Source organism: Camelus ferus, chromosome 7, assembly GCF_009834535.1.
Source record: "Camelus ferus isolate YT-003-E chromosome 7, BCGSAC_Cfer_1.0, whole genome shotgun sequence".
Classification (NCBI taxonomy): domain Eukaryota; kingdom Metazoa; phylum Chordata; class Mammalia; order Artiodactyla; family Camelidae; genus Camelus; species Camelus ferus.
The window spans coordinates 40,056,704-40,079,529 of NC_045702.1; the positions used below are offsets into that span (position 1 = coordinate 40,056,704).

General features: G+C 39.4%; 1 protein-coding gene across 1 annotated transcript in view; it reads right to left on the reverse strand.

The window, feature by feature from the left end:
- The window catches only part of ITPRID1 (ITPR interacting domain containing 1), a 163,934-nt gene that overhangs the window by 47,917 nt on the left and 93,191 nt on the right, over nt 1–22,826 (reverse strand). The window contains exons 8-11 of the mRNA XM_006187759.2: nt 11,208–11,259; nt 9,188–9,274; nt 7,026–7,228; nt 3,637–4,205 (exon numbers count right to left, since the gene is read on the reverse strand). Of these exons, the coding sequence (XP_006187821.2) occupies nt 3,637–4,205; nt 7,026–7,228; nt 9,188–9,274; nt 11,208–11,259 (911 nt within the window). The remainder of the gene's footprint in view (nt 1–3,636; nt 4,206–7,025; nt 7,229–9,187; nt 9,275–11,207; nt 11,260–22,826) is intronic.

Here is a 22,826-nt window from a genome sequence, read left to right on the forward strand (position 1 = left end):
AGCTTAGAAATTTTGCTCAAAGAAAATCTGATTTCCAAATTGAGAGAGCAGAATTTATTTTACAAATTTTTTTAAGGAATTAATGAATACTACTATATTGATGAGAATAAAATTATTATTAAAACAAAATAATAAATGTCTTTAAAAATAATAACAGCTATTATAGAAATTTGATAAGTATAAAAAGTTAAAGAAGGTAAGAAAACAGTTACTGTTAATATTTTGGAGTGTGTCTTTGCAGGGTTTTTTTAGACATATTTATTCTGGATATAGCAACATGGTCAATTTTTTTTCACTCAAAATTTGGAAGGAACTTTTTTCCCCACATCATAAAATTTCTTTGAAAACACTGTCTTTAATGAGTGCACAACAGGCCATATTTTTAAAGTATATTAATTTACTTAATGATTCTCCTAATGTTGAAATGTTTTCTAAATTTTGCAAATAGAAATGATGCTGATATGAGTATACTTGTACATAAATCTATTTCTACATGTCATACTATTTATTTGGAATTGATGTCTGAATACTGAAAGCTGAATCAAAGGATGTAAACATTTTAAACATTGTGGTACATATGGCCAAAAATGACCTTTAACCCAGGAATAAACAGAAGACCATGAGGACATAGCTCAGCAGTGTAAGAAATATTTATTCTCTCTTTTTAATCCTTCATCTCTTTTCTTTTTCAAAGAAGTTACTTTATACTTATAATTAATTAAGCTTACTTCTTAACATTATTTTTATTAGTTCTGTAACTCAAACCAGTGTGCACCATATACATTTTTTAGTATAATAAGAAAAAAAATTTCTTTTTGCTGTGACCATCATCCTAGAGAAAAATCCACTTAGCACAATGTAAAGTATCTATTCATCTATTAAAAAAAGAGAACAAAACTAAAAAAAAAAAAAAGTCCCAATAATTTAAAATAGAAACCAGGTGTATTCTTGAGTTATGCCACCTGGGCCAAACTTATTAACAAATGAAAAATAAAGAAATAGTTATGACTTTTGAAAATTTTCCCACCTAATCAAGATGCTGATTGGCATTGTTTAATAATACGGGTAACATTCCTATGTCTGAGCTCCAGAGAGCAGGAGTCCTGTGTGTAAGCCTCAGAGGGAAGGTTAAAGATGTTATATTGCAGATACAAAGAAGCATCCTACAAGAAGAGTCTAAATTAAACTCTGTTAATATGTTTGGGAATTAAAAAAAGAAAGAAACAGACTCAGTTTAACCAAGTAAAATTAAACACAAAAATATGTTGATTTCTTGCATTAAAAATCCATGTACAACTTTGCTGGAATCATAATTTTGAGAAGTGAGCCAAATATTGCCATATTTAACCTTTAGCAGGACTGTAGGGAAAACATCATAGACTGCTCTAGAGGCAGAATCTGGCCAATCGGAGTTGAAATTCTGATAGGTAGATATTTAAGTGTATTGGCTCATGTTTTAAATGCCATGAAAATCTGCCAATTTCACACATATTTTTCATTTCTTATAATTAGATCTTCTAATTTGCCATTGAAAAATGACTATTAAATCTGGCATTAGCTCCTGTTTACACTGCAAACTACCCAAGCTTCATTTACTCATCCATTGGTACTGAGTGAAACAAATATTTTTCCCCCCAACCTGTGAGATGAGGATATAATATTTTAAATATATTTTTAAAGAAATCAAAATTCAATTAGTGTTTCTTTTATATCACTTTGAGGGCTTTCTCTGCATTACATACGCATACAGCCTCTTATACACACAAATCCAGGCAAATACTAAAGAAACATCATAAAGTTAGCTATGAAGTTCAACAGCATATTCTGTTTTTTCTATGGAAGCCACTCACAGACTGAATTAATATTATCACATACTTCTAATGTTAATTTACTCATTTATGAATATTTACTAAGTACCTACTGTGTGCCCCAATACATGTGAGGTTATTTAAAAAAATTTTTTTGTTGCTTTTTTGGTGTCTGAGTGTGTTCTCCTCCTACCCCTATGTATACTAGTATATATATATACTAGTATTATTTAAGAATATTTGGAAGTGTACCATGCAAGGACTGACATTCTTTTCTTAGCTCTTTATGTTGAATATGATGATATTAATCTCCCTGTACTCTCACATATAGATGACATACAGTGAACTTTGTTTTCCTCTAAGTCAGTCTAGTTTGAAGCAGAAGAGACAGTAAGGAGACAGTAGAGTCTAATGAGGCTTGTCAACCAGCTGGAGTTTGGTGAAATTTCCTGTTTGGATCCTGGGAAATAGATAGCAGACTGACTAATGAACTGCAGATTTCCTTAACATTCTTGATAGTAATTTAACTATTAGTTTGGTAATTAAACAATTTTTTGCAAGAGTGAGTGAAAAAAATGTACTCTTTTTTAGTGCCATCTCAGTTTATGTTCAAATCAGGGCACTTGACCAAAGCTCTGTTTTTTTCCCACCCATAATTTTTATTCACTTTTATGCTACTGTTTTAAAGTCAGATTAATGTTTTAAGGCTCTTAAAACAATTTCTGACATAAGACACATGTATACATAAATACATATACATAGATATTAGAATCATTCGCAGCTATGTATTTTGAGGCAATTTTTATCTTTGTGGAACAAGGAGAGTTAACAATAGGCATATTCACCTAACTCTCGGTCTTCTTTTAAACTTATTGTTAAGCTTTAACATCCTACAATTTCCTTGATTCTCTCAGCCCCCTTTTCTTACTGCCCAGATATCTCAAACATGTCTCTTTAGTGACATAAAAGTTAATCAGTAGAGCTGTCATCGTCCTTACTATGCTACTGGTTCCCATGCCTAACGCTGCCACTGCACTGTGGGTCCCCTGAGGACAGAGTCTGCGCCCTAGAGCCTATCAGAGTGTCTCACATGTAGAGGGCTCCAAGGAGAGTGGCTTGACCTTGGGATTGGCATACAAACACTCTACCCCACTTCTGAACAGTTCACATGAAAAGTGGGGGAAAAGCCCTGCTCCTCTGTACTTCCTTTGTAATTATATTTAAGAATAGAGAAATGAGTGAAAAGGTGTATATATATATTTTAAAAAGACTTTGAAGTGAAGTTGAGGGTGCCATCTAAAAGAAGGTGAAAATTAGCATGAGTGAATGAAGGTGGGATGAGGAAGCAAAGAATATGTGTGAAATGGGGGTCAAGCTATGTGAGTATCACTAAATCCCAAAGCAAGCAAACAAATAAAACATTACCAAGCCCAAAACCCAATTCTTTTGTCCAAGGCCCTGCATTAGGCATCGTGGGGGAAATATTTCTAAGACATATCCTCTTGAGGATGAAACCTGGTCCTCAAGTGGCTGACAGTCCAGCAGCAGAGATGTCATCAACATACACAGATCTCGGCTGTAACAAGCCCTCCCTGCCAACGTTGTGAGAATACAGAGAAGGGGCGGGCAAGCTTCACTGAGCGGGAAAGCTTTCATACTAATTTAGTTATGACTGAAGCAACTAGTGCGACCTTAAATGTCTTAGACTAAACAGAAGATGGAACGATCAGACATAATGCTGAGGGGGTTAAAGGAGGGCTGGAAGACAAAAGATGCTCTGGTGAGAGTTATTTCCCTCAGAAGTTGAGCACACAGGTACAACACTGACCTCTTCCATTTCGAAGGAGTCTGGTGTTTTGCCCGCAAGACGAGACAAGCTCTTAAGTTTGTTAGTCTGAACTGAGTTCTCCTTTCGAGTTCTGTCCTTGACTGATCCCTCAGCCTCCCAGGAAGGAGGAGCCTGCTTGGCCAGCAGGGATGAATGACGCCACTGGCTGCTCAGGAGAGCCTGGGGAGGATGACAAGGTGTCACATCTTCACAGGCTGGAAGAGACTGATGCTCTGCCAAAGGAGACAAACGACTTTGGTCCTGCTTGTTTGTCATGGCTGGAAACTCTGACCCGCACTCTCCTGCTTTTGCAGAGGTGATGGACAATTCATCCTTCACCTTTAATGACTCTGCCACTTCCAGGCTGTAATCCCTCCTAATGTTCTGCTTTGAACCTCTCCTGAAGAGTTCACCCATTCTTCTTTGATGCTCTTTGGCTTCACTCACTGAGGTTCTTTGCATACCCTCATCTTCCTCTTCAGCTTTGTTCTGCAGGATGTTAACGTCATTCAGCAAAGATGAAAAGGCAGTGGCCACATGGTCCAATATTTCCAGCTGTCGGAAACGGCCTGAACAATACAAGGAACACACAACTTTTAGACTGGGTCTTTTCAGTGGAACTGCATTAATGTAGTGAAGGTTGAAGAGGTTACGTAACATGTGATTTTCAAGATGGGAAGGACTTTAAACTCTTGAAACTCAAGTTTTTCCTCAGCATATATCACTGGTTATCATGGAGGATATTTCCCTACATAATAAGATGTCACTGTGTTACAGGGAACGCGAATGCCGTTTACATTTAGTTGAATGTGCCTAACTATATAGACTCACAGAGTTTTATGTGTTAATCTATAAAAACTATAGACAAGGATGAACCTTGAGTTTAACCTCATGTATTAACCTAAATGTCAGAGTGAACCCAGCTCTTTCGTATGAGGTGAGCTTAAGCATCCTTCCACTGCTCAAGACAGTAGACGTCCTCATCATCACCTCCATCAGCTCCAACTATACCCTTCACCTGAGTGTGGAAAGATCATGACACATGGAGTCAGAAGGCCTGGATCCAAATCCCAGCTCAACCAGTCACTGGAAGTGTAACCACAAAGTAAATGAATCAACAGATACAAGGTGCTTAGCCCTGTGCCTGGCACAGAGTAAATGGCCAGTTTCTTCATCTGGAGAACAAGGGTGATAATACCAGCCTTACAGATCTCTCACATCTGTCGTGAAAAGCACAATGCTACATAAATATCAGTTAAAATTATAAAGGTGCACAACTCAGGAAGGGAATATATTGTCTTCAGTCTTCTAAGAGAAGTAAGTCATTACTGTGAAAACCCACTTACCCGTCCAAACAAACCAGCTCCTCAACTTGGAAGTCTTTCTGGAGGATCTGGCTTCACTCATTTAAGTTTAGTTAGTACGTGGGTGAGATCTAATGTAGCAAGGGCTAATTTGGGGAGACACTGCTACTTTGAAAATAATGGTGAAAAATATTTTTGGTATCTCCAGATAATAAAATCACAGTAATGGAAATGGAACATTTTGTTTTTATTACACAAGCTTTTCTCAACCCCAGTGATAGCACGCAACAGTCAAAGGCCCCATTGGTGGGTAAGGATGTTGTCCTCTGTTCTGTTGTTTGCACCATGAAAGCAATGCTACGAACTCCTCCACAAGTAAATCTTTGTGCCTACCTGCTTCCTTCACCTGAAAAGGGAAGATATTGACTATTCATCGTTTACTCCAAAAAAAATTAATGTGGTGGACTTCTTACAAAGGACTGTGATATTCTTTCAAGACCTAGAGGAACTCTTGGGTTCCAGATGCTTTCAGAAGCATTCTGATTACATCTCCCCCTTAAATTTAGCCTTAGATATAAGCCCAAGAGCATGACTGAATCATAATTTTATGATGGTCTTAACATCCATTCTATAGCAGATTTTTATACTTAGACTAAGACAAAAGCTATCAATTTAATTGGTTCAGTCAATTCAGAGAACACAATAGTGTGAAGTGTTGGACAAGGACTTTTGCTTGTTTTGCTTTGGGGTACGATGAACAATGAGCCAGTTGGTTCTCATCTCTTCAAGTCTGAGCCTTTTGTACTGGCTTTTCTATTCTGTCTTTCGGACAACCAACTGATTTTATTATTGCTTGTTTTACATTTGACCTTCTCAGCTTTCCTGAGCTGAAAGTGCACTGGTGAGTGTTGAGTGAGAACAGTTACTGAGCACTATTAGCACAGTGCTAAGTGGCAGAAGTAAGAGGGGACCAGCAGGCAGGGTCAGGGGCCAACTCCCGGTTTCCCCATAATCCATGTGTCAACTTCGTCTGTGAAATGTTTACTTCACTGATCAACTCAAACACTCCTCAAATATTGGTAAGTGTATTCGTCTCCCCAGATAAAGACCTGATCTAAGGTTTTGCATATCTGTGTGGCTTGGAGGAGGAGACAACAAAAAATGATACCAATTTCTTCTAAAGGCAAAGAAGAATCACATTGTGACACCTTCAGTTTTGCATACTTTTAAAAAAAAATGTCATTGCTGAGATTTCTGAGACCCATTTCACCCATGTGAAGGCAGGGGAAACAAACTAAAATGAGTCACTAAGTGAAACCTTAACTTTCTCATCCATGAGGCTTAGAACACTACTTACTCCACCAAGAGATGTAAGTGTAGTTATTAACTGTCATGTCTTCAGATACGTGGATTATCTGTGCTTAAACCTTACAGTTATCATGTATGCTGCTATTTTTCTACAACTGGTGGTCAGTGGAATACCTTCCTCTAGGTCACTACTGAGGATGTTCTTGGGGTATGTGTACGGTGTTCAAATAATTGGGGAGAAAGGGGACTTGCAGTTACACAGGTTTATTTACTGCAGGATTTGTTTAATATGCTCTTAGTCTCCTAGGTGGGATGCAGTGCAGCGGGTTCAAAATTACTGCAGTACAGAACCTCCCTTAGAGGAGCACTGAAGAACATCTCCTCCGTGGAACAGAGTTTGCAGAATTCTGGACTGGGGGACATGCCAAAAATCTGTTAGTGAAATACATTCTTTTAAATAAATAAATTCACTGCAAGTAAAGTCAAGTGAGATGAAGTGTTTCTCTCAAACAAATATCTGGGACAGAGGTTTTGCTTGGATTTTTCATTTTAGTTTCTGTTTCATGGAGCAGCTCTCTCTTTCCCCACAAATATACACCAATCAGCAGGGGACATGGAGAGTGATCCAGACATAAACTTATTTCTGTTGGAAGCCACTGTGATACTGGGGTTGACTGCTACTGCACAGATCTCCTGGCCCGTCCCTCCCAAGACTGCGGCCCATCTGATTGCTCACTGCCATCACTGAGATTCTGATGCCACGTGGTTCTCACTTACTGTACAAGTTAGGGTTCTCAAGTTCCATCCGCTGCTTTTGAGCTTCAAGAAAAACACGGATGTTGATTCCTCTGGCTGCTGAGCCACAACCCAGGAATCTGGCTGGGATTTGTGTGCAGATATCCGGCTCGTCAGCACCAAACCCCAGATCCAAGAGAATCTCCACTGGATCTTTTTCCCCAAATTCCAGCCATTCAGGAATGCTGTGGTAAAAATATGAATATCTTTATCCAGTTCACTTAACCAAAAGCCATTTTTTCCTAGTCACTTCACCCACCCAATCTTCCAGAAATTGAATAAAAGAAGAGCCTGAATTGACAAAGAGATGGTGCATTTACTAGAGCTCATATATACTTACTTAAAGGACAGTCCATCACTGCCACTCAGGGACTGTTTGCTTCTACTTTACAATGAGTTTACTCAACTGGCTTTCCATTTCACAACAGGCAAATGTTAAATTAAATAGGGCAGGGAGACTGTGGGAGAGAAGGCAGAGGCAGTGCACTGATAACCACAAAAAAAAAAATAGTAATTGACGGCAATATGAAAAAGAAAAAAAATAACCCTGAAAACCGCAGGCTAAAGACAGAATATTTAAAAAGAGTATGAGTCTGGTGCATCTTCAGTCACACAAGTTTGTTGAGAGCACCACTAAACTGAGACTGCAAGCACTAATGTTCACAAATAATCATTCTGTAAGTCCCTAGGTCGGGTTAAAGCATGTTCTGTAATTTTTTGGACTTGGCTGAGAGACAAAACTGCTTTTGTTTTATTCAGTGTTGGCACTTAAAACGATACCCTTCAGTTACCTGGAAATTATTTTTATGTATACCAACTCACTTCCCCATCACTGAACTTCTCCTCAGTGACTGTGCTAATGACCCTTTAAACCTCAGGGACTCCATGGGAATCAGGACTTTTAATGAGGTTTTCCTAGGTTTGCTTGGTTCTTCTGTTAAAGTTTCTGTTTATCTTTCTCTACATGCAACAGTAGGGAGCTTATTTGAGATAGCTTGGATAATTTTACTTTCATGACGCTGCCATTTAAATTGGATTAATTAAAATTCATTTATTTAGCCACTCAGATAGTCAACAACCTATAGTCTCACTGGGCAGGCTCACTTATCCGACACCACCCAACGTCACGTTCACAATCTCTTATGTGACACAGAGATCTCGGGCTTTTCCTCCTGATTTGACCAAGGAAGAAATGATAAGCCAAGAACTCCTACTATGGGGCTTACATGGCTCAGCTTGGATATCTTAATCTTTGGAAAGAACTGGTGAACAGGGGCTACCAATCACTTGATACCATAATACAAGAGAGGTTCGAGGGAGGAAAAATACCTCTTATGAAAAACCTAAATTGTGAATGAAAGATTTAATCTGTTACCTTATTGACCTCATGTACAAATTTTTAGCCTACCCTTTCACACAAATGTTTCTTGAAAATCTGTCATGTTCTAGGCTCTCTGCTAGGCATCCAAAGTGTAAAAAGGAGCAAAAACATAGTTTTGCTTTCCAAAGGCTCACATTCTCATGGCCAAGAATATAATTATTGATTGACTTTTCATTAAAGTATTTCCAATATCATCACTTCTTTTTAATCTGTATTTAACCATGTAAGAAATACATAAAATACACACACCTTGTTAACCACTGTAATACCCTACATAAGCGTTGATCTCCCCACGGTCGTTTTCCCTGCTAATCCTGACTCCGTTCTTACTGAATTTATGTGTATCCTTCCAGACATTTTGCTATGTAGTTACATATATGCTTTATAGTCTTCACTTGTTGGCTTTGTAAATAGTAACCTACTCTATGTATCTTTTTGCAGCTTGTTCTTTCTTTCCATCAAATGTGACTTGGAGATCATTCCAAGTTTGTATGGTTATCACTACTCACTCTGGGTATGACTGTATCGAATGCCATAAAAATGGGTGGGCCAGTAGTTGATTTGGCCATTTCCCCACTGGCAGATATTTAGCCCATTTTCACTGATTTATATTGTTCTTGCAAGTTGGAGTTCTGAAATCATATATTCATTCTTTCATCCACCCATTGAACAAGCATTTCTCAAGTGCCTATTTATAATTCCATCAAATCTGTTGTCACACAGAATGATTTTTCTGGATGAAAAGTGCCTGGACATCACATACCTTTGTGGTATACTGGCAGCAGAACGGCAAGAGTTGAAACTGGTCCCTCTGGATAGAGTGGGAGTTTCAGAAAACTGATGCAGAGATCTGCAGTCGGGGAAAATATCACCGATGAGGTGTGTTGATTTAGTTAGTCGCCTGGGAGGTCACTGTGACTCGTTCCCTTGCAGAGCAAACATCTGCATTTCCTCTTCATTCCTAATAATCTCATAATGGCCACAACCTTGGAAGAAGAGAGAGCACACAGCCGAGGAACTGCTCCTCTTGTCAAGAGTGTTGTGTTACAGAAAGTGTGAGAATTTAAGTGTTAGGTGCCCGCTAGTGCTCATTATAAAGGTGACAGAATGTCTCACTTTTGACAGATGGCAAATCATTGGGGAACCTTTCAGGAATACAGCTTTGCTAGGCACCAACTTTCGGGAAGAAGTTAAAATTGTGTGATGGAAGAGGTACAGCAAGCAGCCACCGAAGCGACACTACATTAGTTCTCATAGTGGTGGAGGGCTTCATACGGCACGTTTAACGCGCTCTGAGTGCTGTCTGCAGGGCTCCGTGGCCGTCCACATGTGACAGCAGCAAAGTCCTTTACTACCGCAAGAACCAGTCTCTCTATCCAAATAGGCCTGCAGTGCGAGTCATCTGAAAGAGCTTCTGAAGACAGTGAAACTCTGTTGTAACATGTTTCACTTTTATATAGCTCAGATACACCATAACACGTCTAGCCTCATCACATGTAACAGCACTTTGGCACAAAATTGGAATTTACCAAGAATACAATGTTGATATGTTTCCCAAGGAGACCGAGTTATCTTACACGGGCTCCTGAATTTGCCGTAGTCCTGTCCACATTAGGTAAGAATAGCTGGGCCCTGCCTCTTCTCTGTTCAATTACTTCTCTGTATTAAGGTGGAGAAAGTGCATGTTTCTGAATAATAAAGACTGTTTTAACAGATGATTGAGCTTGCTGGGAGTCTTGAAGACAGGCAGAAGATAACTTTCACTTACTGGTTCCCCTCAGTTTGCACTAGGCCTGCCATAATTTCTGTTTCACTCAGTGTTTGAGATTCACACCTTGTTTTGTAATGTTCAGCAGAGCTAGCCAGAGACTGCCCTGACCTCAGATCCAGAGAATCCGTGTGCAGTCACGGTTCTAATCCTGACATAGCAGCACGGGTGAGTCATTGACCTTGGCTCTCCCTTTTCCTCTTCAACAAAAGAGAGAGTTGCCTGAGAGATTTCTGGGGTCCCTATGGCTCTATGATTCTATGAGGAGCAAAGACAACTAATCTTCTAAGAGGGAAAAACTCTGACAAAGTAGCACTTTAGATGTTGGAGGGATACAGTATTGAATACCTGGTTTTCAACAAGTTCGAAATGCAAGAGCAGCTAGAGCACGGGAAGCAGAGCTTCCAGCCTCAGGAAGCTCACGGTCTAGTCCAGGGTTCTTAAAGTAGAGTGTGCCTCAGAATGCTGAAGGGCTTGCAAAAACAGGTTTCGACGTCCAGATTTTCTGATGCAGCGTGACTGGGGTGGGGCTTGGAAACTTGCAATTCTATGAAGTTCCCAGGAGCTGCTGCTGCGCTGTTTGGGACCACTTTGAGACCTAGTCTAGCCTCATATTAGGAGACCCTCACGGCTTTCCACACAACATTGGAAACTGCAGGATTATTGTCCAGCAAATAGCATGATGATTAATAACACTGGCAATATGAAGCTATGAATGCAACTATTTTATGAACAGGTCCTCAGGAAGAGGTGAATTTTAGTAGAATACCACTTATGCATACATTTTAACTGCATTTCCGGCCCAAGTCAGTATTTGTTGATTTAATTTGCTCACTCCTTTAAAGACCCTCTATTTCTCTCAAGGCTAGTGGAAACAGTCCAGGCACTGTGGCTAAACCAGTGACAAGATCCTAAGATCCGTGGCCTTTTTAAAAGACCTCCTCACTCCCATTTCATTCATGAAAGATGCAGCTGTCAAATACTGGAGTGAAAGAACAGTGATTCCGCCACCTACCTCATGTAGCCTTTCACAGTCATCTGAACCACGCCTTGCTCATGAGCAGAAACTGCAACGGAAAAAAAAAAGGGGAGATGAACTTAACTTCCTTTTTTCTCATGGGAGATTTTCTCACCCTTGTATTAAGCAGCATGAGACTGATTTCCATATCTGAGATTGTGTAGGCATGAGATACAAGGCATCTCTGCAGGGAACAAGACAATGTAATTAATGGCGAAATTGTGTGACAAACACTTGAAGAAACGTGGCACTTGCTCAGTGGAGAGGGAAGTCAGTGGGAAATGAAGTAGTCAGCAAAGGTTTTGTGGAGGAAGCAGTATTTATCGTGGATTTTTAAGAATGGGGATAATTTGATAGATGGAAAAGGGGTGTTACCATGAAAGAAGACTGTCTATAGCAAGTGCCAAGCACAGTGATAGGGCTAGTCCAGTTAGATCACAGGGAATTTTGGAATACTCTCCCTTGGTACAGAAGGTTGAGGTGCACGGGTGGAGACAGACAAAAGAATAAGGACCCCACATTTATTCAGCATCTTCCATTAATTTATATCACCTAATCCTTACAAGAGTCTAATAATTTAGGACCTACTCATTTTTCAGATAAGGAAATTGAGTCTCACAGAAGAAGTTGAGTAATGAGCCCATGATCACACAGTCAAAAGTAGCAGATCCTGGACTTTATCATTACCTTTATTATCGATTATAACAATAATAGTTACTATTTATTTAACATTAACTTTATGTTAAACAATGTCCTAAGCATTTTACACGCACAATGTCTTCTAATTTTCACAACAAATCCATGAAATAGATGTTATTCACCCCCACTTAATAGAGAAGCAAACTGAGGCTCAGATTAAATAAATTTCCTGTGGTCAGTAGGGTGCCACAGCTTATTTTTATTTGTTGCTCTTATTTCTTTTCAAAACACCACACTGTCAACAGATTGTCTTGTAATTTGTTTGAAAGCCAGAAAGAGGAGTTTATATATGTATGTGTCAAGACATAGAAAACCATGAAAAGTTTTTGAGCAAACAAATGTGAGAAAGATAATGTTGAAAGTCCTTTTGCTTGGTTAGTGGTGCTGAGGACAGAAGAGAAGAGTGAATATGGGATGCCAGAGAGGCCCATTCAGGGGCAGATGCATTCCTTAGAACCTGTGCCATGATGTAACTGCAGCAGGAGGAAGTGCTCAGAATACAGGCAAGTTACTCAGGAAGTTCCTCTGCCTTCCCATTTCCTCTCGCTGTAGCTCTCTTGGGTGCAAACGTGTGACATGTATCAAACTGGAAGTACAACCACCCAGCACTTCTATTGGAATGTGAAGTTCTTCACTGTAAGAAATATAAACGCAGGTTGGGAGAAATTTTGGAAAAACAAACCTAAGTGACTGAAACATATAAAAAAGGGAAATGAATAAACGGCTCTTCAGCCTGGAGCCAGAGTTCTTGTCTATAGTAGGGGGCCTGCGAATAGAGCTCAAGGGATCTGTGAACTTGTCTCCGAATGCCGAACTTTTTTGGGGTAGAGTTAAGAATGCTCATAGTTTTCAGCTTATTTTTTTTTTAAGGCTCTGTGATCATGATGAATCGAAAAGGACAACTGATCTAGAAAGATGAGGACTAGAGGTATATTACTGAGGTGTGAGAAAACAGTGGATTCTTAATTAAGCCCAGAAGGCACAATTACCATTTAGAAAGGTAGTGAGAGAACAGATACAATGAAGGCTGCCCTACAAAACAAATGGAATTCTGTCACCACAAGAGTTATACAGGGTGAAAAACATTAATCTATGATAGAAGTTTAAAAATGAAGTGTGTATATATATAGCTTCCACGCTACCACTCTCAACCTCGTTCTTATATCAGACATCATTAATCAATTACATCACTTTCTCAAGCCTGGATAGGTTCTCAAGATTGTCAAGAATTGAATGAGACGGAGCTTTTGCCAACCTTTGCTTAGAATAAACTTCATGAGTTGGTTTTTGAGAAAAACAGGGTAATTTGCGGGTACATATCTAAACTTTAGAAATTGCTAACTGGATTAAAAAAAAAAACTACTTCATAAAACACTATAGGGAGTCCCTGCCAAGGATGGAATAACAAGGTGAATGATCATTATTATGATACAAATGTGACATTTCTTAAATGTCCTATGGGATATTAGGTGACAAATATTCAAGTAAAAATATCTGACTCAAACTTATGCACCAAGTAAGAAATGAACTTAGAATCCAAACTCCAGTCTTTTTTGTCTGTTACATCAGTGGTTTTAAAACTATGAGTTTTAGCAGAGGAATTCTTTCACAAATTTCTAATAATTTAATAGATAAAATGGGAGCTGTTCTGGACAGAGTGGTCTCCCATTTAGCTGTTCCTTCATTCTGTGAGGCACCTTCAAGATCCAGAGTTTGAAAAACATCGTCTATTGGACACCAAATCTCTCACCGAGGCGGGCATTGCTAATCCACTGCAGCTCTCTTGCTCAACTGAACTCAGTCTCAGTGTCTCAAATCATAAAGTCAATGCCAATTGATCTGAAGCTGTCACATGCGAGAAAGCCTATTTGCTACTTTATTAGTCATAAAGTTATAGATGCAAGCATAGTATAACTTTTTGGCAGTCATGTTGTAATGACTTGATGAACTAAATAATAGGTTGCCCCAAAATGGAAGGTAAAATAAATATTTATCACTGTAAGCAGTTTTGTTCTATTTCTCCCTGCCCTCTTCCTGCTACCACCACCTCCACCTGTTGTTCTGCATGTATCTCACAAAAGCAGGCTCCATTTGTTCCTCTGTAGCTCATCCAGAGAATTCTGGAGCTTCTGAGCAGCTCTTCTTGCATAAAATATTCTGAGATTTGGGGACGTTTGTCTTCATATTCTGCAGGCACCACCACTCTTGCCTCTACCTCAGTCTTTTCTGGTTGTCTGCCATTGCCCTGAATTTCCTAGAACACATGAATGAATGTGTACATCCAGGCCAGGGGTCTGGCATTGTGGCCACAGTAAATTGCTCAAACTGTCAGAGAGGAAATGATCCATTTTCAGATATTGATGAAAAGAGTTAGCTCAGCCTTGTTGAGTTTTCAAAAATCTTAGCCCCGCAGAAAATCTGGTCATCCAGAAAATTCCACATCCTTTCACTCAGGGCTTCTTCACGGAATTCTAGTGCTCACACAGATCTGGCAGCCACGTTCCCTGGACCACACCCCGCAGCTCTGCCATCCCGGTTCAGGAGCAATCTGGTTGCCAGGAAACCAAAGGCAGCCCTGAAGGGGAAAAGAAGCCCCTAAAAGAAATGTATTTTCTAAGAAATGTGCAAAGTGGACCCAGCAAGTTTACAGTGGGGGGATTTTCTAGTCTAATGACACACATGAAAGCCTGACACAGTTCTAGCACCAGCGTGGAGTAGGACCTTTCACCTTACAGCTCCCGGTAAGGCCCAGCCACCACTGACAATTAGGGACCGGGCAGGATGCTTGATTCCCCCCTCCCCCGAATCCCATCCACATTGATATACAGATAGAGCTTTTACATCTTTTGTTAGACTCTTCACACTCTTTCTTCTTGATCTTGTTTAAAATGACACAAATGTCTGTCTCTATCCAATACATTCAGACACATAGCCTTCTCTGCTGCCAAGCTTAAGTTTTGGAGAAAATGAAGCCAGGGAAAATTGATATCATTTTTTAAACTCACAAGATAAGCCTGATTTTTAAATTGTAATAAAATTACAAAAAAATTAATTAGCTGCACTGTTTCATTTCCATTGTGCATTCCCTGGGCTCCCTGGGTCCTGGGAGACGAAGGGGCATTTTCACTGTTACTATGTGTTCACTTCCTGATGACCGTGGAGGCAGCAACTGGCTTTTCCAGTGTTCGGACCCAGACAGTTAAGAGTCTTGCACAGGACAGTGTGAAACTATTATTCCTTGCCTGTTCGACAGTTTTTTAGTTTTAGTTTTGTTTTTATTTTCCATTGTGCTAATTCGTAAGGTAAACTTCCTGGTACCTGAAAACGGGCTTGTCAGGGTCAGGTCCTTGCTTATTTGCCTGTTTTCAATAACGAGCCTGAAGTTGATAGCTTAGTTCTCAGCAGCAGTGGAATTCCTAGACTTTCCTTATAACCCAGAAGATCCAGTAGCCCCGGCACACGTCTCTTCAGGGCAGCATCTGTTGAAGGTAACACGCTCTGCAATTCTCTGCTGTCTCTCCCCACCTGCTTGGTTCATTAGCACTTACCTGCCTGGCTCCTGGAAGCATCTGAGTCTGCTACCTCTAGTTAGAGCAAGATTTGGACACCTAGGGAATGCCGTCATGGGACAAACTCCTCCCATTACCCTGGATTTCCCCAAGCTTCCGCAAGTAAAAGGTGGGACCCTTACAGACGGGCCTGTGTTCACCACATAAGCCCTGCCTACCAGGCCTCCTCAGTTCCACACTGGCTTCTCTAGGTGCTTGGCTTTGATATTTTCTCCATTTCTTTGTCCTTCCAAGATAGTACTCGTATTGGGTTTTTAAAACCAGATTTTACTCTCTGAAAACATTGAGAGAAAGAAGAAAGAAAGAAAAAAACAATGTCCTCCTATCGTCAAGTTTCCTGAAGGTCGGTCTGAAGGAGAATTAAAGTGAGAAAAAAAATTTTCCCCCTGCTCTACTCAATACATCTCATTGCATGGGTTAAAATGCCAGTTTTGATTCCCTTTTAGACACTTGAGTCTCCAGCCACCCTCCCTACTGTTAGGTGGACTTCTGCCATCTGAAGCAGCAGACACTGCACTTAACCCTGCAAAATGTATTACTGGAGAAGATGTAGTGAGATATGCAGAAGGCACTAATTAGCACCTTTATTGGCTTAGAAAGCATTTTTTATTTTGGTTTTCCTAAGCATTTCTGACTGATTCATGGAAGACATTTGGTTCTTTGGAATATCGTCCAATAGACTAATCAAATTACATTTTCACAGGGCTCTAAAATAATAGCATTCTGCAGCTTTCTGTACATTTAACTCCTGCATGACCAGGACACTTGGTAGAGGCAGTCATCAGAGTTTATTTATCTCAGCAATTTATTAAACTATATTCCTACCAAAAAAAAAAAAAAAAAAAAAGAGACTTACATTCTCCCTGATCTTCATGCTCAGAACCTTAAGGCCAATTGTAATGCTTTGCTCTTGTTCACCTAGATAGCTGTTTATTTCCCAGATGCTGTCAAATCTTCCTCTCCATCCCTCTGTTGACACCCAGTGCAAGCCCTCATCACCTCGAGCCTAAGGTCATAATAGCTTCTTCCCAAGGGGTGCACCTTCTCCCTGTTGTCAGGATAAACGCTGGAATCTGTCACTTCTCTTCTCAGAAACCATTCATAACTCATTACAATGATGGCAAATGTGAAACACACCTGTTTCAATTCCCCCATGCTGCACCTGTGGGTTTATTACTTATTATTCATGACCCTCTATTTCAGGTGAATGAAGATACAGTTACCAAATTCTACTCAACAAAGGCTCCAGCTGCAACTGCCTATCCTTTGGCTGGAACCTGAAATGATACTTCTTTGCCTTCCCTGTCTTAAGACATCAAGTGTGATTCCCTCTTTCTGGATTTTAAGGCATTTATAACCTGACTACACCCTACTTAACAGAAAAATTTTTACCTTTGCTCATAGCATGAAACCATCTCTCTAGTCCTACCACCTTCTCTGTGCTTTCCTGCACACAGTTTCCTTCTCATTCTGGGCAGTGGTTCAAGCTCCTGTTGCTTCCAGGAAATGACATTGTCTTGCTTAATCTCTTTGTTTTTTTCAAAACCATACCTTTCATTGATTGACTAGCTCAAGTTTCATTTTCTCTTTGAAGATTTCCTAATCTGATCACATCATCTTTATTGTGGACCAGTTTTACTAAGATCTTTTTGTTGACCAGCTTTGGAGAAATCAGGTATGTCAGAGATGATTCTTGCCTCGGTGGCCTTCACAATTTTGTTAAGACCAATCATATCCTAATAAGTTGAGGCAGCACAGATCAAGCCATATGGGTAGAACCCATGATGGATGTGACTGGTGTTCAGAAGAAAGACTGAGTCTCAGTGCAGATGTCAGGGAGGGCCTTACAGATAATATGGGACTTGGGTAAGGCCTCAAAAAAAAGGGCAACAGGTGAACAGAACAGGAAAGACTTTACGACAGAAGGAATTGGATGAAGAGAAAGAACTAGGAATGTAACGAGAGGAGATAAGATCAGTGGGTCCTGCAGAAGATCAGTATAGGTATATTCAAATTGTAACGGTCCTGGGGAGTCGGCGTGACACACTTGAGAGCAGGAGTCATGTACTCTCCAACTTTGTACCCTCCACCTAGCACAGATCTCTGCTCTGAATGCTTTCATCTGATAAACATTAAGGCAACATCTACTATGTTCAATTGCATTTAAACTTTTTTTAAGGTATAGATCACAAATTTAGAACTTGATTTTGTAACTTATTATTTAATGAATTCCATCTGGAAAGGAATAAGTTTACTCTTCAGGACCTCTCTGAGAATCAGAGAAGAAATGTCTAGTGAAAAAGGACAAATGAATTAACCACCCATTGAGTAATCAACAGCCCCAAGGAGACCTTTGACAGAAACAGTCTTCTAGTCTGGTATCTAGACTGTGGACGTGATGTTAAACCAGCACACATTACATACACCCACATGCTGACACAGGCAGTGTTATGTGTCTGTCCTTGCCGCATCAGGGTGGATGTGTTCCACAGTCAGACAGTGCTGATGTTGGGTTTGTTCTATGGTGGTGGGAAAGGGTTTGCCACAAACCAGTTCCTTTCTCCAGGGTTCCTTATACACAGTTTTAATGTAAAATGTGGGGTTAAGAAGGAGTCAGCAGTCTGAAGAAGGGGAATGTTAACATCCACGACTGTGATCCCTGTAGTGCTGCAACTGATCCCAAAGAGGCTCTGAATGTCCTATTGTGTTTGTGGTTATAGGAAGAGCTGTGGATCCTTACTGAGCCCGAACCAAGAATAAAATGTGTGTTAATCAATGAAGTTAGAAAACTCCCTCACACCATGCACAAAAATAAACTCAAAACGACTTAAAGGACTTGAATGTAAGACAGGACACCATAAGTCTCCTAGAAGAGAACATAGGTAAAACACTCTGACATAAATCATAGTAATGTTTTCCTAGATCAGTCTTCCAAGGCAATAGAAATAAAAGCAAAACTAAGCAAATGGGACCTAATCAAATGCATAAGTTTCTTCACAGCAAAGGAAACAAACAAAATGAAAAGACAACCTATGGACTGGGAGAAAGTATCTGCAAATGATGCAACTGACAAGGGCTTAATTTCCAGAATATACAAACAGCTCATACAACAAATAACAAAAAAAACCCCAAACAAAATAACAAAAAAATTCAATAACAACAACAGCAAAAACCAAACCAACCTAATTTTAAAAAAATGGGCAGAAGACCTAAATAGACATTTCTCAAAAAAAGACATACAGATGGCTAACAGGCACGTGAAAATGCTCAATATTGCTAATTATCAGAGAAACACAAATCAAAACTACAGTGAGGTATCACCTCACACCAGTCAGAATGGCAATCATTAAAAAGTCCACAAACAATAAATGCTGGAGAGGGTGTGGAGAAAAGGGAACCCTCCTACACTGTTGTTGGGAATGTAATTTGGCCACTATGGAAAACTGTATAGAGGTTCCTTAAAAAACAAAAAAAACCCTTACCCTATGATCCAGCAATCTCACTCCTGGGCATAAATCCACAGAAAACTCTAATTCAAAAAGAGATATGCAATCCAATGTTCATAGCAGCACTATATATACAATAGCCAAGATAAGGAAGCAACCTAAATGTCTATAGACAGATGACTGGATAAAGAAATTCTGATATATATATCTGACACACACACACACACACACACACACACACACACACACAAAATGGAACACTACTCAGCTATAAAAAAAAGAATGAAATAATGTCATTTGCAGCAACCTGGATGGACCTAGAGATTATCATATTAGGTGGAGTAAGTCAGACAGAGACAGACAAGTATCATATGATATCACTGACATGTAGAATCTAAAATATGATACAAATGAACTTATTTACAAAACAGAAATAGACTCAGAGACATAGAAAAAAAATTTATGCTTACCAAAGGGGAAAGGGCGGGGGAGGGATAAATTGGGAGTCTGGAATTAACACATCAAACTACTATAGATAAAAACAGGGTCACATTGTATAGCACAGGGAACTATATTCAGTATCTTGTAATAACCTATAATGAAAAAGAATGTGTGCATATATCTATATATACATATATATAGAATCACTATGCTGAATACCAGAAACTAACACAACATTGTAAATCAACTATACATCAATTAAAAAAAAAAGAAAAAAGAATAAATCTTGTTTGCTTGTGAAGTTGGTGACCACTAAGAGAAGTTAATCTGTACCCAGTGGTGATGGTTCTTGGAAAAGGAAAAGAGAAAGAAATTGAAGGATGCTCTTCCCTGTAAATCATCCAAGTGCCCTGAGCAGACAGGGTCCTGGAGATACTTAAAAAGGAGACTGTCCGACCACTCAGCTAAGATGCCCTAATGTTCGTCAGAAGACAGAGCAGAAGGTGAAAAACCATCCTTTGTGAACTGCATTAGTGAGACTTGGGATGCAAGCAATATGGGCAGTTGTCCAACTCTTTGCAGTTATTATGCTAATATGGAAAGAAAGAGCAAGAGAAGGTATTTTTCATAATGGGGAAGAACAAATGATTTCTATCAGTAAATTAACTTGGGCAAGCAACATTTTAGTGGAAGAGACCCCAAAGTCCCAAGAGGCAAGTTCCCAGAGGGGAGGTCTAGGCTCTGCCGACTGCTCCAGGAAGACAGAGGAAGGTGCCACAGCCACCTCAGATCATCTTGGCCACCAGATCATTCCCATCAGCTGATACACCTTGCTGCAATAGCTCTCATCCCCAGAAGAGAAAATCTTTTGTTTCCACCTTTATTCCAGCGACCGTTTTAATTCTTTTACCTTATAATTCCTCCAAACATTTTTGTTTCTATTTTCTCTACTCCTATTTTCACTTGAAAGTACAATCAGGCTTTCTCCTCCTCTGAATAGCTCTTTTCAAGGTCACCAATGACCTCCACTGCCATATCTAATGGCCAACTCTCATTTCTTATCATATACAACCCATTAACAATAGCTGACAGGGTTGATCACTCCCTCCTTGATAGCCTAACTTCATGCCTCTTCCAGACACTTCTCTCTTGGTTCTCTTTTTACCTCATGGCCTACTCTTTCTCTTTTGCTGGTTTTTCCATATCTTCCTGGCTTCTTTTCTGTCTGTCTGGGTGTACTTGCTTGGGGATCTTATCTGGTCTTCTGGCTGATCACCATCCATGTGCCAACTAGTCCCAAACATTTATCTATTCCTGAACTTTCTTCCTGAATTCTAGATTTTTATTTCCAATTCATATTAATATATACCTACTCATTAGTATCTCCTTGGGTATCTATTAAGTATTTGAATCATAGCATGCCTAAAATTGCATCTCTTACCTCAAGTCTAATTCTTCTGTGTTCTTCCCATCCCAGTAGATGACCATGCATCCTCTCAGATGCCTGGGTAAAATCCATTGCAGTCATCCCTGACTTCTCTCTCTCTCTCTTTCAAACCCTACATCCACAAGCATACCCTGTCATGTCCGTATACCAAATCCATTCAGAAGCTAACACTTCTCTCTGCAGCAACTCTCATTGCCCTGGTCTATACCCCATTCTTTCTCCTCTAAATTATTTTCTTAGCTTCCTGACTGGGCTCACTGCTTCAACTTTTCCCCAACAGTCTATTTTTCAAGTAGCAGTCAGAACTGTCCTGTTAAAAAGAACCAAGACTATGCCACTCCTTTGTATAAAGCATATTAAAAGATCCACTTTTCTCTCAGAGTAAAAGTCAAAGTACTTACAGGGATATATAGGCCCTAAATTATTTGACTTCTAAATAATTCTTTAACTTATAGCTCTTTACTTAGTTTCAACCATTCAGGCCTCCTTGCTATTCTTGGAATACAAAGGGCACATTCCCACCCCAGGGCCTTTACACACACTGTCTCATTTGCCTGGAACAGCTCATCCTGCAGATAAGCAAATGTTTCACTTTTTTCAGGTAGCTGCTCAAAGGTAATCTTATCTGAGATGCCTTCCCCGACCATCTATACTCCTGGTATATTACATATTATTTGTTTATTATCTCTATTTTCACTGTATCTTTTTTCTTCAGTATCCCCAATCCTAAAGGAGTGTCTAATTTGTAGGAGGCACTCTATACATATTTGTTAAATAACTGAAGAATGGAATAAAATGAAATCTGTCAGAAGTTTTGTGTACTTACAGGCAAGGAAATAAAGTTGATAGCATGTTTGTTTTTGAGTATCCAGTCTCCAGACTAATTCTGAAGCTTAAGGAGAGAGATGGGCTGTAGGAAGAAGCTGAACGTTTATTGCCATCATGAGTTTTGTGTGACACAGAACACTAATGCTGCCTAGATCCCCACATGCACTATAATGGAGAAGAGTATGTCTCCAAATTCTGGAAGAACTGGAGCACCATAACGACTCAAAGGCATTGATGGCAGCTCCCACAAGAACTGACGCTCAGGAAGCGACGAAACATGAATTGCCCATAGGATGACACCCAGGGGATTCTACTGGAGTAGCAGCAGTGACAGTGAAAGTTACCTCATTCATGAAAACATGTGGGGCATCTTCTTATGATTCTTAGAATAACTAATGGGGGATACTTTTTAATAGACCCCGTGTCACCAACATGGAGGCAATAATCCATCAAAATTGGGGTATTGACTTAATTATAACTTAATTTTTTTTACCCACAGACTGGTAAAATTGGAGGCAAATTTGAGTTATAGGAGTTATTTATAGGTTAATTTCAGAAAAGCTTTATACCTCTTCCTTTAAAATTGTTTTTAATTAATAATTTAAAAATCTTCATCATGTGCCTCAAGTTTAAATGAAATAAGGTTTTAATAAACATAAAAACCTTTAAATATAGGAAGTGTCCCTTTCTGCCATCCAAGCTTGGCTTACAGAAATAAAGAAAAGCTAGAGACAGAATTAATGGCAGTGGATTTACACCAGTATGCAGTATACTGGTTTCTGTTGGAAAGAGTATGAACTTTGAAATCATACAGACTTGGATTCAAATCATGTCTCTACCTCTTTGGCTCTATGTGGTTTTAGGCAAATTTCTTAACTTTACTGAGTCTCTGTTTCTTCAATATTTAATGAGGTTAATCAATCACCTTGTTTAAGGAGTACTTCACAAGTTTTTAAATATGTAATAGGCTATTGATATATGATGGTTACTAATTATGGTCAGTATTATTATTTTTGAGACAGAAATGTACAGAGATCAGAAACCTAGTGAGCTTCAGGGGAAAAAAATAACCATAGAATTTTCCAAATATTAAGCATGAGTTTCTCAGTCATGTCAATTTTCTAAGAGTTTAATTTCTTATAATTTAAAATTTAGGTAAAATGGCTTCTTAAGGCTTTCTAGAAAA